The sequence below is a fragment of the Rhopalosiphum maidis genome, chromosome 1, assembly GCF_003676215.2.
Source record: "Rhopalosiphum maidis isolate BTI-1 chromosome 1, ASM367621v3, whole genome shotgun sequence".
Taxonomy (NCBI): domain Eukaryota; kingdom Metazoa; phylum Arthropoda; class Insecta; order Hemiptera; family Aphididae; genus Rhopalosiphum; species Rhopalosiphum maidis.
Window position 1 is genome coordinate 59,893,387 of NC_040877.1, and position 17,566 is coordinate 59,910,952.

A 17,566-nucleotide genomic window follows, 5' to 3' on the forward strand; every position below is an offset into this window, starting at 1 on the left:
CAATTGGATTTCATTGAATCATGAATCACATGATTCGAAAAACGTACAAGAAATAACGTTTCTTCAATCAGCCTGATATTATATTATGAATTTACTTTATTCTATTAAATTGATGGTGACATTCATGTTCATATTTTTTTGTTTATTGGTTAAAAAAAACTAATAGTAGCTAACCTATTCTTAGGTTTGAATTAGTTGACCGCAATATTGTAGTAGATTTTCAAAAATATTGTGAAACTTTTTCCCAATATAACATTTTATAATCGAGCACATACACGAATTTATAACGTGTTACCTATTAGCCATTAACCAGCTACACCGATGATTACATCAACGTCAATGCCCTATATTTTGAAATATGCAAGGACAAGATAGATACGTAAGTAATCGAGTAGGTATAAATACCTAATAATAATTTTATATATTGTGATATACTTAATATATCGCGGTCACGCCTATTACCTGTGTTGTTTCCGTCTTACAAGTGCATATAGTACATACAATTTACGTTCAGCAGAATACATTTTTTGTGTCGTTAACTCTATTATAAAAGTGGATTAATGTATCATAAAATTTAAAATTAAAATATTATCTGTATTCATATGTAGGTTTTTTACAATATTTAAATTTTTAAGCAAATTATAAGTGGAAAATTATTGGTTTTTTTTGGTGTAAAAAAAAAATTAAAAAATATATTTATAAGATATAAAAATTCATATTTCTGATACACGAGGGAATCCATCTACATGATAATATTATCATACTGTACACATATATTATTACATACACACTGTGCTCGTAGCCGCAACGATAAATTTCGAAAAGGTCGTCTCATCGGCATCGATAACGGGCAATTGACTTTTAACGAGAAATCAGGGCTTATAAATCGTGGAAGAGGGTCGTATAATATACAGACGCGATTATATACTGCAGTGCATACGCAACTACATATATATCATTATGTATTTATTATGTACCATTTTAAACGATATACATTATCATATATAGGTAGGCGTTTTTCGCAACTGAATTCCTTTAACCCGGCGATCCGGACGAGGTTTTATACGTCACTATGAAACATGCATTACGATGTATACAGTATAATAACTAGCGCTTAATGTTATTATACTTGCGCGGTTCGTGAAAGAAACCCGCGAGAGCGAAATGCAAAACTGGCCGTCGACGGGGTCTTATATAAACGCTCGTAATTATTGCTCATAATAATAATATGTATGTTAATGCGGCGGCCTGGCGGTCGTAAAACCGCGCGAGAAATGACAATGTATATATATTATTATTGTTATTATTATTATTATTATTATTATTATAACGCGGGTATATAGGGTGTTTCTCTATTGTCACCAAGGGTCCAAAAGGCATAAATAATGGCTAGAACTCCTCCGCCCCGCCACGCTCCACCCGCAGCGATCCCGTCCCGAAAAGTCTATTAGGACTCGGATAGTCGGATGTGTGCGCGCACCGAGGGGACCGGAATATATGAATTATAGATCTTATTAAATCGGTAACGACCTTTTTCCCCGCCACCGTTTCACTAGTGTCCGAGAGACGAGCCCGATGGCGTATGTTGTGGTTAAACAAACAAATAGCTTATATTATGTAGGTCCCGGGGAAAATGTGAAAAAAAAATACTGGTATAATGTAAACATTAAACATCTGATTATACGATACGTCGCGAGCGACGGCAGCGTGACAACAATGCACGGGGACCGGATAAACTGTAAGTTATAATATTGTTATTATTATATTTTCGACGGTGATTATTCAGCGATATTATGTGTATACGCATATCATCGTTATTATATTATTCCGATTTTTTTCGTAACGATACCCCGCAATAATATCATATCATGTCGACCAGTAATCCGATCGCGGCAATCGACCCAGGGCAACCGCCGGATCTGATCGTACGACCCAAAGGTAGGTGGTATATAATATTGCGTTACCAGTACCCCGGTCGGGTTCTGTAGGTATAAATTCTACTGTTGAATGTTACGATTTAAATAACAAGTACCTATACAGTCATTTAGACATACAGTTATAAGTGTTATAACAGAAAATTACTTAACTTCTATATTCTATAACGTACTACCACTTAAAATCCAACTGTCGAAGTAATAAAACTGATCCAATATTGACTCAAAAAAGGGATTTGAAACAGTTGACTGACACGAAGAAGAACCACTTAAAATCCTTCTAAATAGCATCCATAACACAGGTTTTTGGTTTAACCATTATGATGGACTTTGCACATGCTACATATTTTTTTGCAATTTCTTTTCTTATATTAGACTTATTAATTGAGATATAATAAGTATTAATTTTTGTTAACATTTCAATACTAAAAAATACGCATTATTATTACGGGCTAGTTTAATTAATATACATATTTACAAAATCTACCATAGTGCAGAGCAGTGCCGTTAAGATTTGACGCACAGGGCATAATTAAAAATATTCACAATAAATACATTTTTATACAATAATTGTATACTAAAAATGATAGTTTTTATTCAAATGTACAAAATTTTTGATATGTTAAATATGTGTGAAATTTGAATGTAAGTATTTATTTTATACATATAATCTTTACCTTGACTAATTGTACATTTTAGTACGTGAAATATTTTATTTATTTGCTAATTATAAAATATGTTCAATTACACGCGTTATCCACACGATTTTTTTATGTTAATTTTATTGTACATTAAAATACATTAATATCAGAGTTATAAAAATATACTATCACAGTTCGTAGGCATTATAATCAGAGTTTAACTACATAAGAAATGAAACTTTAATGCTGAGTAAACAATTTTATCATCACGCCATTAATAAAAGTTAATGTATATTATATTATTTTTATACCTATATTAATGCACATTTCATATTCACATTATAACAGTATTTTATTTATACATCAAGCAAAAAGTTGGCAAAAATATGCAATATTTAACCGATTTCATTAGGCACGTATATAATTTTTGAAGTAAATATTGCAATATACTATAGTAATATAATGATAATAAATTTCTAAACAAGAACTTGTGTATATTATACTATATTTACGACTTCATGGTGATACAACTCATTCTAGTTTACGGCTCTAATTTAATAAGCACAATGTATTATCACTGTTTTATTCGTTTTTTTAAATAGCTACCCACATGGCTATTCATATTTCATTATAAGTACAAAGTTATGAAAATTAATAACTCTGTCACTTTCATAAGTTACCTTTTTTATTATTAATTTATAAAATATATTAGCTAACCATTTTAATCATTGGTACACATTTCATTAAATAATAAATAAAATTCTACCTATAATTATTTAAATTAAATTTAAAAATAACCAAAAAGTTGTTCTTATAAAACTGAATTAAAAAAAAATATATATTGAAAGATTTTTTTATGTGAGGATAACTTTTTTTCTCGAGTTTCAGCGACTAATAAATATTTTACCGACATTTTAAGTGAATCCAACATTGTATAAGTTACTTTTTTTTTACTTAACTGTAATTACTTTAATCAAAATTTTAATTGAACCTACATCTCAGAGTGAGTGCCTAACTTTTACTCCAATTAAATTTAAATAAAAAATTAAAAGTATAAAAATATAATTATGAATTATACATATAATTTAATATAAACTATATCAAAATCAAATGATATTTATTTGAAACCATTTGTCATTCTTTATTTGAATTAAATATTTGTATTGTTTATTTATTTTATGTATTCTAGATTATTATTTTTCTGCTTGTTCGACAATAATACATGCTACACCTGTAATACAATAATACAATAGGTAGTATACATAACAGTAAAAACGCTAAATGCTTTCAAAGAGGTAGCAAACGGAGTATTATATAGCACTCATATACGTCCCGCATATTAATGTCATTTTTGATTTATGACCTATGAAGGACTTCGATTTATCTTTAATTTACTTTTGGTGTTGAAGATTACACGTTTAATGGAAAAAAAAACTTGACTTTTTAATTTTACGACGCTCAATGTTTATCTGCACTTGCTCTTCTAATATATTATCCACTGATAAGTATAAACTTATTTAAATAATACAAGTATACAATATACAGAAGTTACTTTGTCTGTTTGCACATTATTTTGTTTAGTACCACCAAATCTACATGTTGTAAACTCTTTATTAGAGTAAATATTATATATATTATATAAACAGCGCACATAAAATTGTTTCGGTTAAAAAATATTGATCCAGACAATATTCATTTATCGTGTTTATCATTTTACTCTTTACAAAATTCTAAATATATATTGGTTAATGACTAATATGTACCTAAAAAGTATCTAAAAGGAATAAAATTGGTATCCACTATTGAGAAATGTCCATAAACCAGACATCGCTATTGTAATAGGTATCTACGGTGCCTAAACTAGAAATACACATATACATGTATAGGTACTCATTATTTCAAAAACTATTATGATTAGATACCTATAACTTTTTTTCAAATTTTCTTTTACATAGTATATTCTAGTTCAATATATTTTGATTTATATCTATATCAAACACTCCACAAATATTCTATTTTAAAATATTAAATTAAAAAATATATGTTTTCAATCAAAAAAAAAAGAAAAACTGAAAAAATTTACCAATTGTGTAGAGCTTAGTTTTGAAAAATCAATGAAATCACATGATATAAAATTTGTAAAATCATAGATATAGATTACCATGACTGTTGGAAATTCATGAAATACAAATTTATAAATTGAAACTATTTAAGTTTTAACTCTATATTATTTAAGATAAAATGTATATTAACTTAATTTTTTTTATTTGATGTAACTTAAATTCAAACTCAAAGGTAAATTCCATTGAAATTTTGTTTTTCTGCACATTTACAATTTCACATAAGCCGAAATAAAAGATTAAACAGCAGTCTAATAATAATTAATAAGTCCTTTACACGCAGTGAAAAAATACGAATTAAATTCAGTCATGCGTTCAAAATATTTATCATGCTACCTTTATCCTTGAACACAGTACACACACACTATATAACATACAATAACAAAATAATTAGAAGTATATAGTTATGACTTACAGCAATAATCCAACACGGCTCTCTATTATCTAGATCTAGAAGTACACTTTCCAGCTCGCTTGACTTTTAAGGCGAGTCTAATTTGAATACAGGCGCGGGTCGTGCAAACATATTACATAGTTTAATTAAACAGTGAATGGAGAGTTATCCGTGGAATTCGACCTGCTTACTGTATTATTGTTACAAGTTATAATAAAAATATATCATAAAATACAGTCAGATGAGTGTCTCCCATCCAGATGCTTATTAATATAGGTACCAACCATGATATTATAATAAAATATATTACGCAAAATATAACTATACTATAATAAGTATTGCAGCTACTCACGATTAGGTATACAATAGTATATAATTTCAATATTAGCGAATTATTTAGGGCGAAAACAGTGGCGTAGCTAGGGGGGCAGAGGGACCATGCCCTCCCCCCCATCGGCTGTGTTTATATTATTGTTTTTATATCTGTACGGCCATAGAGTATAAAAAAAGTAGAAATGTTATTAATTATCTATAACTGTGGTACCTAGTTCGATTACAAACGTTACCTAATGTCTTGTCTAGGCGATCAGCAGTGAATTTTATATAATAATTTTTTGTTTCCCCCCCTTTTTTAGAAATCTTGGCTACGCCACTGAGTGAAAATGAATTATGATACATCGATTCTAACGCGCATTTCGATTTGCAGTCGTATGGAAGACCCGCCAAATCGCTTTGGATAAAAACGATCGTGAACTATACGTCAAGTTAACAATCATAGAACTAGTAACTTACGCCGTATTTTTTGTAATTTTCTTCACCTGTAAGCACACATCGAGAGCCGCATAAAAATAACACTATATAAAAACTAACCTGCTTATTATAAGACAGTGCCGTATTTGAGCAGGCATTAAGTGAATCGCCCCCCTTCTGCAATTGATTTGATCCTTTGGATTGTTTTTTTAAGTAATTTTGTATCTATAATAATAAAAAAAAATTTGAATTATTATTGAATTAAATTGAAAATTAATATAACTGTTTAAAAAACTTAAATTTAAAGAAATTAATTATTATCCTCCCCTCCTGCGTCATACACACACAAGCTTCAAATTCGCATTGTGTTTGTTAAGCCAATAATAATAATAATAATAACTGTGAATTATTATTAACGATTAAACTACGATACAGCATGTTCTAGTCTGTACTCATACGAGACGTTCGTGATCAACAGAGAAATATCCTCGTTATTTGTGGAACCTACTTTCTCGACGTACTCGGACGACGATTTCGACTTATCCTTGAAATTTAACGACATCATCACCATGTCACACTTTTGGCAGGTATAACACGTATTCTGTTCATCGATGAAAACCAAAACTGCCTAACTGCGCAGTGTTATACCCAATATCATATTATATTATACTCGTGCGGTATGTACCGGCGTATACATACCTATAATACGCTGTTTCATTTTTGTATAGTACTTTCACAGCGTGTTGTGCGACAAATTATACGAAATTCCCACAGGCGTCGAAAAGGAAAACGGTACCAAATTACTATATGAAAACAAATTTCTGTTCAGACCCAGAGTGAGACAGGTATTATGTTATTTAATATACCTAATTTATTGTAATGAATAATGTGCAGCGTCGGGAAGTTAACTTAAGTTATAATATATTAATGTAAAGAAATAACTTTATAAGTAATTTTATGGTAATTTAATTACATTTTATAAGTGATTTTAGTTAATTTTTATAGTAAAATTACTTATTATTTTTCTTAATATGTTTTATGAATTAATTGATAATATAATATGTCAATTTATCATATAAGTACAGTTTTATGGAAGTTTATACATATATATTTTTGATAGTTACTTGACAAAAAAGTGTTACTTTTGGAATGGAATCCCAATAAAATATTTTATTATTATAAAATTAGTGATTGTTAATAATATCACATTGTTGATTGTCATCATTAAATAATCATTGTATTGACAACAATAATTGTTAGCTCTAGCGATATTTTTGAAAAAAAAATATAAAGTAATGTAACTTGACCAAATAAAAAAAAAAAGTAATTTAATAATTTGGAAGTTTAATTACGATTTTGAAAGTCAATTCGTAATGTAATTTAATTACCAAAAAAAAAGATTACTTCCCAACACATCAAATATGGCACTGGCGCATGTACAACTGCCGCGACGTTCGTCGTGCGTAAACCTATAAATAATAAGGAACCTTTAACTACCTACCTGTTTTTCTTCTGTAACATTAACAGTTTACACAATAAACACACAAGGTTAACAATTATCATTTATTATAACACGCTCATGTACCTCACCATATACACATATAAATATATACACATGATACATGTATTAACCGCGATATGTCATATAACGACTAGTCTCCTGCTGCATAATATATACAGAGTGATTCATCAAGCATGTTCACCCCTTTTTTTCGTTCAATAACGTATTTATACCAATTTTAATTATTGAAATTTTTAAATATGCTTAAAATACCATATTTTCCAATTCTTGAAATTCTTTGCAATACTTCAGTGCCTTGTAGTAATATCAAACTAATTGTATTACTTAAGATTATTTAGTGAATAATTGTTCGTATATTAAAATACTTAAATTAAAGATAAAAATCCTTAAAATAAATATTGATAGAATGATAGATTAATATAAATTATTACAGTTTTCAACTAACCATAGCCCCCATATCATCCTATATTATCCTTATTATGCATAAACTTAAATAACTCAAAAACTACTTAGGTTGTCAGTTTACTAACAGAAGTCTGTATTTCCACAAGATACTCCCTGAGTAGAGTAAAATAACCTTAATAATTTTAAAATATAGCATATAATTATGTTTAAAAATACCAAAAATCATATTTTGAATAGCTTCGTTATTAACCCTTTCACTGCTGTGGACGCACATACGCATTCTATCATTTTAAAAACCAACAATAGTTGTTATCGATAATATGATAATATCATTAAATGATAAAAAATAAGACGAATCCAAAGCGATAATAAAAAAAAACATATAATAAATATTAAAAAAGTTATAAGCAAAATAAATTATTTGATTTTCCAGGGTTCCTAAATTGTCATTATTTGATTAACTGAAATAATAGTTCATTATCGACTAATAACTAATAATTGATTGGAAACCAATCACTAATATCTGCTAAAAAAGTTACTAGAAAATTTTTTTTTTTATTGATAGTTATTATTTGAACTATAAAAATATTTAAAACAATAAGAAAAAAAAAATTTTAAAATAAAATTTGATCCCAGCACAGTGCTGTGAACCTGGAAAAAATAATTCAGTAGGGAAAGGGTTAAATATGATAAACGTGGCAAGAATGTTTGTTGAATCATTCTGTATAATATTTTAAGTGACAAGGCGCGTTGGTAAGTACCTATGTCTATTTCCAAAAAAAAAAAGTAACTACATCAATTATTATCTAATACGGTATTACGCGTGGTCTTAAGGAGTACCTATGTCATAAGCCCGTCGGGATTTATAGACGCACGCGTCGGTGCGTATAAAGGATTAGGTACGCGGTAGGCTCTACGCGAGATTCCCGTTGTACAAATATACGACTGCTCGCATCCCGTATTATATGGCTATGCCGGCGGCGTCTCATTTAGTGTTTGTTTTGTTTGTGGTTTCTCCGCAATATTAGTAACATCGTAGGAACCTAAAACCATACTTATAATAATGTGGTAGTTTATAGTATACGCGGTGGTCGGTCGTTATTATTTATTTAAAAAAAAAAATAGTTTTCTTGTTGAAAAATAATTCAAAACGTTATTAAATACTGTACGAATATATAGCAGAAATGTATCTGAAAATTAACACAATACATAAATTTGTTGTATTACTATAGGTCAGAGTCGAAGAAGGACACTGTACAATTAGAAATCAATTCAAAGGATTGTTCCATGACTGCTATGTCCCGTATGATATTAAATATGAAGACAAAACAAGTTTTGGACCAAAAAAAGGAACACCGTAAGTTGTATCGTCTACTATATATACTATAACCGTTGATTCATTGATATTATAATATATTGTGGCGAATGATTTCGGAAAGTTTTATGCTTAAGTCGCATGTTAGGTTAACTTTTCGAGTATTTCCTAGTTCTTAGTTGTTCTGCCTGAAAAGTTTTAGAAAAAAAAAGAAAAAATCATTTTGAATAACTTTCCGATTTGTAAAAAAAACTGAAATGATTTATTTGACCTGTTATGATGGATAATAAAAATCGAAGAATCTTTCTGTATTTTCGTTATAAATTATACGATGGAAAGTTTATTTTAGCGTACAAAAAACGCGACTCTCCGAGCATATCTCAATATTATTTAGAATACCTAATACCTACTTAAACGAATGATACTGAGTGACTACATTATTTAATTGTTATATTTGTTCGGAATTCCATTCCCGCGTGTATAGATGGGTGTATTCTGATCGCTCGAAGACACAAGGCGTATTTTACCAAGGCGAAATCGCGTACTACGGAGACGGCGGATTTTATTTCGATTTCCCAAAGAATAAAGTTGATGCAAAAACGACAATCAGTGACCTCGAACACGACACGTGGTTGAATCGCGCCACCAGAGCCGTTTTTGTGGATTTCGCTATTTACAACTGTAACATAAACGTGGTTTGTGCTGTCAAGTACGGACCCATTTTTAATTTCTTTCCCGTCCACCATACGCGTAGAACAGAACACAACGCGTATACGCGCGTCAGTCATCACTGTACTATAATTTATTATTGCTGTATATACATTCAGGTATACTTAATTTGCAGTAGCTGAGCATTTTTATATGGCCCATTAGCCCATTTACATGGTAATAATTGACTCAACATAAAAACCACGCTAATTTAAAAATTAAATTCAATTATTATAATAAATACAATAAAATATAAAATATTACGCAATTATATAGGTATTTGTTTTTATCATTTTAGAACCCCCTTCAAAACTGTACACCCTAATTACTAATTGCCATTTGTCGATATCCTCGTAATGTAATACAAATATGTATATGATGTGACTCAAATATAAAAAAAGGCTATAAACATGGCACAGCTATACATTGCGCTATTGACCCGTTGCACTATCCGCCATTGCCCAAATCATTTCATTCGAAGAACCGTTGGGTTCAGTTAAAATTAATGTGTTATTCGGTTGTCATTAATTTAATTTCAACGTTCCACTTTACTTACAGACTAGTGTTCGAATTTCCGGCGTCCGGCGGTATCGTCTCGTCGTCTTCGTTTCGGACCGTCAAATTGTACAGATATGCTGTGGCCGACTCGATTTCGACGTTGATCGGCATGCTCGCCGTCGTCGGGTTTATCGTTTATTTCACGGTGGAAGAAATATTCGAAATCATGTATTTTAGAAAGGATTACATCTATGTGTTCTGGAATTACGTTGATTTTAGCATCGTAGTCGTAAGTTTTTATATTTTATAATAAACAGATGATTGATTATATTATAACTTATATTATAAGTTATAACGGAAAATACTCGTTGAGCTATTATGTACGTACGATGTACCTACCTATGTATCTCATTGTGCTTGAAATGATCTGTATATTAACTTATGAGTGCAAAAAACAAAAAAGTTTTTTCATTCGAAACATGTTTATCAATAATTATATTATATTTTATATACATATAATAATAATTAAAACATGATCTTTGTAAAACGCTGACCCAGTTAGGATGGTGGGCCATAAGTGTGGCCTCGATGATCGTATCCAAGGAGAGGTCGTCAGCGAGTATTAGCCCGGAGAACGCGATCGCGAAAACCGTGGCAGATCGCATGTCCGTGGAGTGCTTGGTAACAAGACACGAAACCCTTGTACAACTAACGGCTTACTTGTTCTTCCTAGTATGTGTCAAAGTCATCAAGTATACCGACCTGAACAGATCGATGACCATTGTGTACTTAAGTGTGGGCAGGGTAAATAATATTACATTTTAAATTATCGTGTTATTACATATTATTTAAATTACCAGCGATCGATATATTATATTCAGTGGAAAGTGGAATATCACTTTAGTACGGCTGGGAGAGGTCAATTTTATTTCAATCTATTATAGTAGTATAATAATTCACATATGTAATATACATTATATATCTTATACACTATACTTATAAACAAGGACGTAACTGTAGGAAGGGTCCAGGGATCCGGATCCTCCCCCACCAATTAAAAAAAAAAGTTTAAAGTAGAAACATTTTAGTGGTGAATATAGTTTATTGACTATAAATTTTCAGTATTTATACAAAAAAAAAAATGTTGAACACCCACCCATCATCGCCACCGACATTTTTTTTCAATTACGGCCTTGCTTATAAATAATTAGTTATAATAATTAAAAGAGGTAAATATGAATGTTAGAGAGTATCACTATCTTATTCTATAAATTTTTAAATTTTTACTTTTCGAGTGGTAATTTTCATTTTAAACCATTTCACCACAGACAATCTCAATCTCAAACATTTTTATGCTTGCTTAATTCAATACTCGATTAGAAAAACACCACCACTGATTATAAATGATCTAAAATACAGATCTATTAGAAATGATTTGAACGCTAATGAAGAGAATAATAATATTAATAATATTTACATTTACGACAATACAATAAATTATTCCTTTTACTACAGTGCTTCAAAATTGTCGCAGGATACCTGGTGATAATGGTTTTTGTTGTGAGCGCGTTCGCGACTCTCGGTTATTTCGCATTCGGATCACAGGTAATTACGATGACATACAATACCTTTAACGATGTATTATTTTTTACTAAAAGTTACTTATATCTTAATTAAACTTATCTTTTCGTATTATGATGTACGAGTATATGGATTACTTATTGTCCTGAATTTAGGGTTGAGTTTATAAAAAGAAAATCAGTCAAGTCATAATTACCTAAAATATTATTTTGTACTAATATCTAAGGATATTAGGTACCATATTCAAATGATGTCAGCAAACTCATAAATGTATACCTTCACAAATGCACATAATATATTATATATACATAATTGTATACATTGTCACTGTCATTAATTTTTTTCGTTTTCCTCTAAAAAGTCTAAAATACTCTCACCCACAAAACAGGTAAAAGGATTCTCCACCATGTATGATTCCGTTCTTTCGTCGCTCAGAATACTGATGAGAGATTTCGACTACCGGACCCTCCAAGACGTGGACGCTTGGTTCACCACATTTTTCTTCGTATTTTTCACATGTGTAGTGATATTCGTTCTATTGGTAATTATACGATTAGTGTGAATACATATACACAATGTAATTTATACTTTTTTTCGAATTCAAAGTTACGTATAATTTAAAACTTACAATATATCACTTTTGGACTTATGTCTATACAAATATCCATGCGCGTGTGTGTATGTAAACGCAGTAATATTATTTAACTCACACTGTTTTTCAGACGATGCTTGTAGCGATCGTGTTTCACGCATATTTCGACGTGGACGTCGAACAGTCATTGGAAGGCCGACAACCGTATGTGAGTGACAAGGTATCGGCATTCGTAGACCACGTACTTACCAAGATAGGTTTCAACAAATGGGCAGCGCGACGTCGCTCCGACCGACTGAAAGACGAACTGGATCGTCGCATTACCTATCAGAACGTTTACAAGATACTGAAACGGTAGAGTATAGTATAATGATATATGTATAGGAATAAGATATGTGTATATATGGATTTAAAAGGGTGGATAAAGTTGGTGATTATACGGGTCTTACTACTTTCGACCCCCTATTATATATAGGGCCATAGGGGGCATATTCGCAATATTTTTATGCGATTCTCTTAAATCTCAACTATATCATACCGGTGATCCATTCAACACAATTCAACTGTACTTCTTAATTTAAAAATATTATTCTAAATTATTTTAAAAAATAATTTTTTACACAATCTAGTCGTTAAAAAAACAATATTTTTTTAAAAATATTAATACATCATTTTAACATTTTTTTATCGTTATTAATTTTTTTAAACTTATGTTCAATTTCTCATTCCTAACATATTAGTATAAGACATTTTGACGAAATAAGTGGATTAGTCGTGGAGTACCCCGCAAATGTTGGTCCACTATTCTACTTATATGAACTTTAAATACTATTATAACCAATATACTATACTTGTCCGAAATTTGATTTTGATGGATCGAGGTACTCCAAACAATATTCTGTTTCAGAATATGAAATTAAATCAATGTATGATGTCATTCAAAAGAATAAAAAACTTTAAAAATAATAACGATAAAAAACAGTGACAATTTTTTAAACAATTTTTGTTTTTTACCACTTACAATAACGTTATAGTAATATTTTTAAAAACATTAGTTTTTTCTAAAATAATTAGTGTCTTGCGTTAAATGGATTACCACGTATAACTATGCTTGACTACTAGCTATACCATAATATAATAATATATGCATATAATTTATGAATAATGACGAGTAGATTTCAAAGATCGACTGCATAGATAATATATAACATTTCATTCTTGTTTCGCAGCTGTGGTTTTACGCACTCTGAAGTGGAAAATATTCTCAATAAATACGGTATTGAACCACAAAAGACGGTCCACGAAGACGAAGCAAGACAGATGTTCCGGGACGTACTAAAAAACGACCCGGAATCAAGTACAAATTTGATTATTATTTTATTTTTTAAACCATATTTTCAATCAAAAAAGTCGATCACCATTTTCGTAGTAAATAACTACTATTATTAGCTATTACCGATAGTCTACGTTTTATATTAACGGCGTTTGACCAATTATCTGTCTAAATTAGGAAAACGTTGTTGTTTTGTATAAATGGTACATATTTATTTATTATTATTATTTTTAAACAAACGATATAGGTATTACATTAATCTGCATATTATATCCACTACTATATTTATTTTGATGATAATATAAATCGAAAAATTGAAAAATTCCTTATTACTTATACAGCATATATATATATATATATATTTATTTTATTAAAATGAATAAACATTTATATATATGGCTTATAAACTTGGAACTACTGAACCAGTTAGCAACAAATTTCATATACCTATCACTTAAAACTGATGGAAAATGTTGCTTCGTTTTTCAACCCCTAAAAGTAGATATAGTATATATGGCTCACGCATAACTTTCATAAGCTTCTGTAGTGATATCAATTTCTACGAGAACCCCCTTTTTTACTATAAATTATTAACAGAAAATTATTTTTCATCAACTTCAAAATTCGAATGAACAGTTTTTCAGTTATCAAAATGTTAATAGTATTTTTACCAAGAACAATTTTATGGGTATACGATACACTCATGTAGATTTTTCAGTTAATAGCAGAGGTGCACTAAAACCGAGATATACAGATATGGTGCCATATTTTGTTTGTTCAATGGTTGGGTTATCCAGCTAGTACTTAATAAAATAAAAAATTACAAACAGTGTTTTCATAAATTATTTACTTAAAAATAAAATACGTTTTATTTTATAGGTAATAAAGATGACAAAGACAAGGCTGTTAATGAATCAGATATCGAATGGCAAGTACACTGTCAAAATTATTGTTGCCGAGCTGATTTATATATAATATATGATTTCAGGTTGATAAAGAGAGTAGATTTACTTGAAAATGTATTAGATGACGTTCATAAGAAATGCGATATTGTTATAGCACGTCTCGATGCAATACGGGTTCAATTACCATCCAATTATGCAGAAAAAAATCTAAAGGATAACCCTTCTTAAATTAGTAATTATTATAGGAATTTTTTTCTTTACAACAATTTTCAGCATACTGTTTTTTGATATACCTATTTAATTGTCACAATAAAAAGTCCAAGAAACGTTAGTAAATAAATCGATTAATAATATGTATTCACGCAGTTCAGCGTCAATTATTAACAGATCGTACATTTTTATTTCAAAATTACACAGAATTGTCTCGCTTTGACTAATAGATCAATTATTTCTATATATAAAACAAATTATACAAAGAAAAGAAACATTGATAAACGTAATTTCTATACATGTAAATAATAATGATTAAAATCGGTGTTTATAGGTTCTCGTAATATTATAATACTTGGCATATGCAGTTATACATAAATATCAATATATATATATATATCCATATAATATATTAATATAATATGTATGTATAATAATTAATAACTAACTATTATATTTTACATATTAGATCAAACATTAATATATCAATCATACATGCACTATACGTTGTATAAATAAAGTAGATAGATTAGGCCTATTTAAAGAATAAAATGATGATAAGTATATCGAACCAGATCTAGCGATTGACCATATGATAGTTCAAATTTACAACTATAAAATATTCTATGTAATTTTTACATGAACTGTGGCAAGGTTAAGAAACCACATTTCATTTCAACTTTGATAAAAACTAAGCACAGACTGCTACTCATTTATGAGTATGAGTGACCTAATAAGCTAGTGAACTGACACGCAAAGTAGTTATTCCGTAAAAGACGATCAGTAATTTTAATTTTCAAAAAATGTCATTGCAAAATAACTGTTAAGCCAACACGATAAGCAAATTATTATTATTGATGGATATAAATTAAGATTCCATAATATATTAAAACATGATATAAAACGATGAATTTGTACAAAACAAAGTTGTAAATCGTATATGAAAACATATCAAATTTGAAATACAGTAATTTAGTAAAAAGAAAACGAAAATATAATTATAAATGGCCATCACTTAAATTAATACATCTAAAATAACAATCCCAACAGCCGCACAGCCAACCAAAAGGGGTACATTCAAAAAAATTGCATTCGTCGAAGAAAACGTAAACGACTTTCAGACTAAGGGTCTCGCCTCTCACCACACTGCAGTATTCTCACTGTTATGGCCGCCAGAGCTTGAAAACCCATTCGAATGGTTGCGTCCCACTACTTACTAGAACGACAAAACAGTATGACGTTTCCACTTTTCCTTTTATTTCTATTTGAAATTTGGTGATGTATATTATACACACGTAATTTATCCATTTATTCGTAAATTGTATGTATTACCTATTGTCCACAAGAAGTATATAATTATTTGTTTGTATTCACAATATTTAAAAGTTTTAAGAAAATATTAATTTGTTACATTCTATTCTGATCGCATTAATTAATTAATACTTTGCAGTATAAATATAATATATGAGTATTAGAATTAAGCGGTAGTTATAAAAATAAAATCAGTTAAGTAGTTACCTAAAATATTTTTTTGGACAACAATTCATCAATTCTTGACACAAAAGACATTGAAAATTATTTTACAGACGATTTTAAAAATATTCAACCAGATGACGAACATAAAAATATTTATTAAACAATTATATTCATCCCGAAGCAAAGTTACCTATATAATAAATAATGAACTAAATTTAAATCATTAGCAATTAGAACAACAAATGCTTTTGTAAACTTCAATTTAAGAGGCATCGCTACTGCCGTCAATTTGAGCTCAAAAGACGTTAAGTTTTGACAAAATTAAAGTTAGTTTAAGATATTCAATTTTGTACCTGAAAAAAATTCTAAACTTGGCAGATAATTGTCTATAGATTTTACGGAATACTTTGTAAAAATTAAATCTTATATTCTAATGAAGTGGTAATAAAAACTTGAAAATATGAATTTTTCAAATAATAATATTAAATTTAAAATTAAAATTAAAACCGGAAAGTTTCGTACGATCTACAGATATTTTTCTGCTGAATTTAAATATTTTACATATTTAAGATAATTAGAGATAATTTATGCGTAAAAACGAAAAACATCACTATTAAAATGACGTCTACAAACTTGTAAGTTAAATGTTATACCTTCACAAATGCGCATAATATAAATATATTCTTACATAATTTATTAATACGTTGTAACTGTCATTTTTTTTTCGTTTTCATCTAAAATACTCTCGCCCAGAAAACAGGTAAAAGGATTCTCGACCATGTATGATTCCGTTCTTTCGTCGCTCAAAGTACTGACTACTAGACTTCGACTACCGGATACTACACGATGCGGACGCTTGGTTCACCATATTTTTCTTCTTATTTTTCACATATGTGGTGATATTCGTTCTCTTGGTAATTATACAATTAATATGAGTATATGACACACTGTATTTTATACTTTTTTTCGGAATAATACTCTCACCTCGATAAGACTGTGAATTAGGTTTTATACATAATAAATTAATAAGTAACGGTATCGTAAGCGCGCTACCTAATTTTTTAACAATCCTTTATACAGGGTTACAAAAAACCAAAAATAAAATTGCATACAAATAATTCGTAAAAATATATCAATCAAATTAACATCATTAAAAATGTTTCAATAAATAAAAAAAAACAC

General features: G+C 29.3%; 1 protein-coding gene across 1 annotated transcript; it reads left to right on the plus strand.

Annotated features, from left to right (window-relative positions):
* The first annotated feature begins 1,868 nt into the window (after positions 1-1,868).
* LOC113550371 (polycystin-2-like) lies at positions 1,869-15,182 on the plus strand. The gene is made up of 14 exons (XM_026952140.1): positions 1,869-1,938; positions 5,796-5,909; positions 6,275-6,426; positions 6,568-6,684; positions 8,999-9,123; positions 9,566-9,790; positions 10,348-10,576; positions 10,846-11,091; positions 11,803-11,892; positions 12,257-12,409; positions 12,591-12,814; positions 13,690-13,817; positions 14,673-14,721; positions 14,782-15,182. The coding sequence occupies exons 1-14, from the start codon at positions 1,869-1,871 to the stop codon at positions 14,924-14,926; spliced, it is 2,067 nt and encodes a 688-aa protein (XP_026807941.1). The 3' UTR covers positions 14,927-15,182.
* The last annotated feature ends 2,384 nt before the right edge of the window (positions 15,183-17,566 follow it).

Excerpts from the sequence above, each read along its gene's own strand:
- LOC113550371 (XM_026952140.1), top strand. The coding sequence starts at position 1,869 with ATGTCGACCAGTAATCCGATCGCGGCAATCGACCCAGGGCAACCGCCG. Across the intron at positions 9,124-9,565 it reads GGACCAAAAAAAGGAACACC|ATGGGTGTATTCTGATCGCT; the intron begins GTAAGTTGTATC and ends CCGCGTGTATAG. Across the intron at positions 11,893-12,256 it reads ATTTCGCATTCGGATCACAG|GTAAAAGGATTCTCCACCAT; the intron begins GTAATTACGATG and ends CCCACAAAACAG.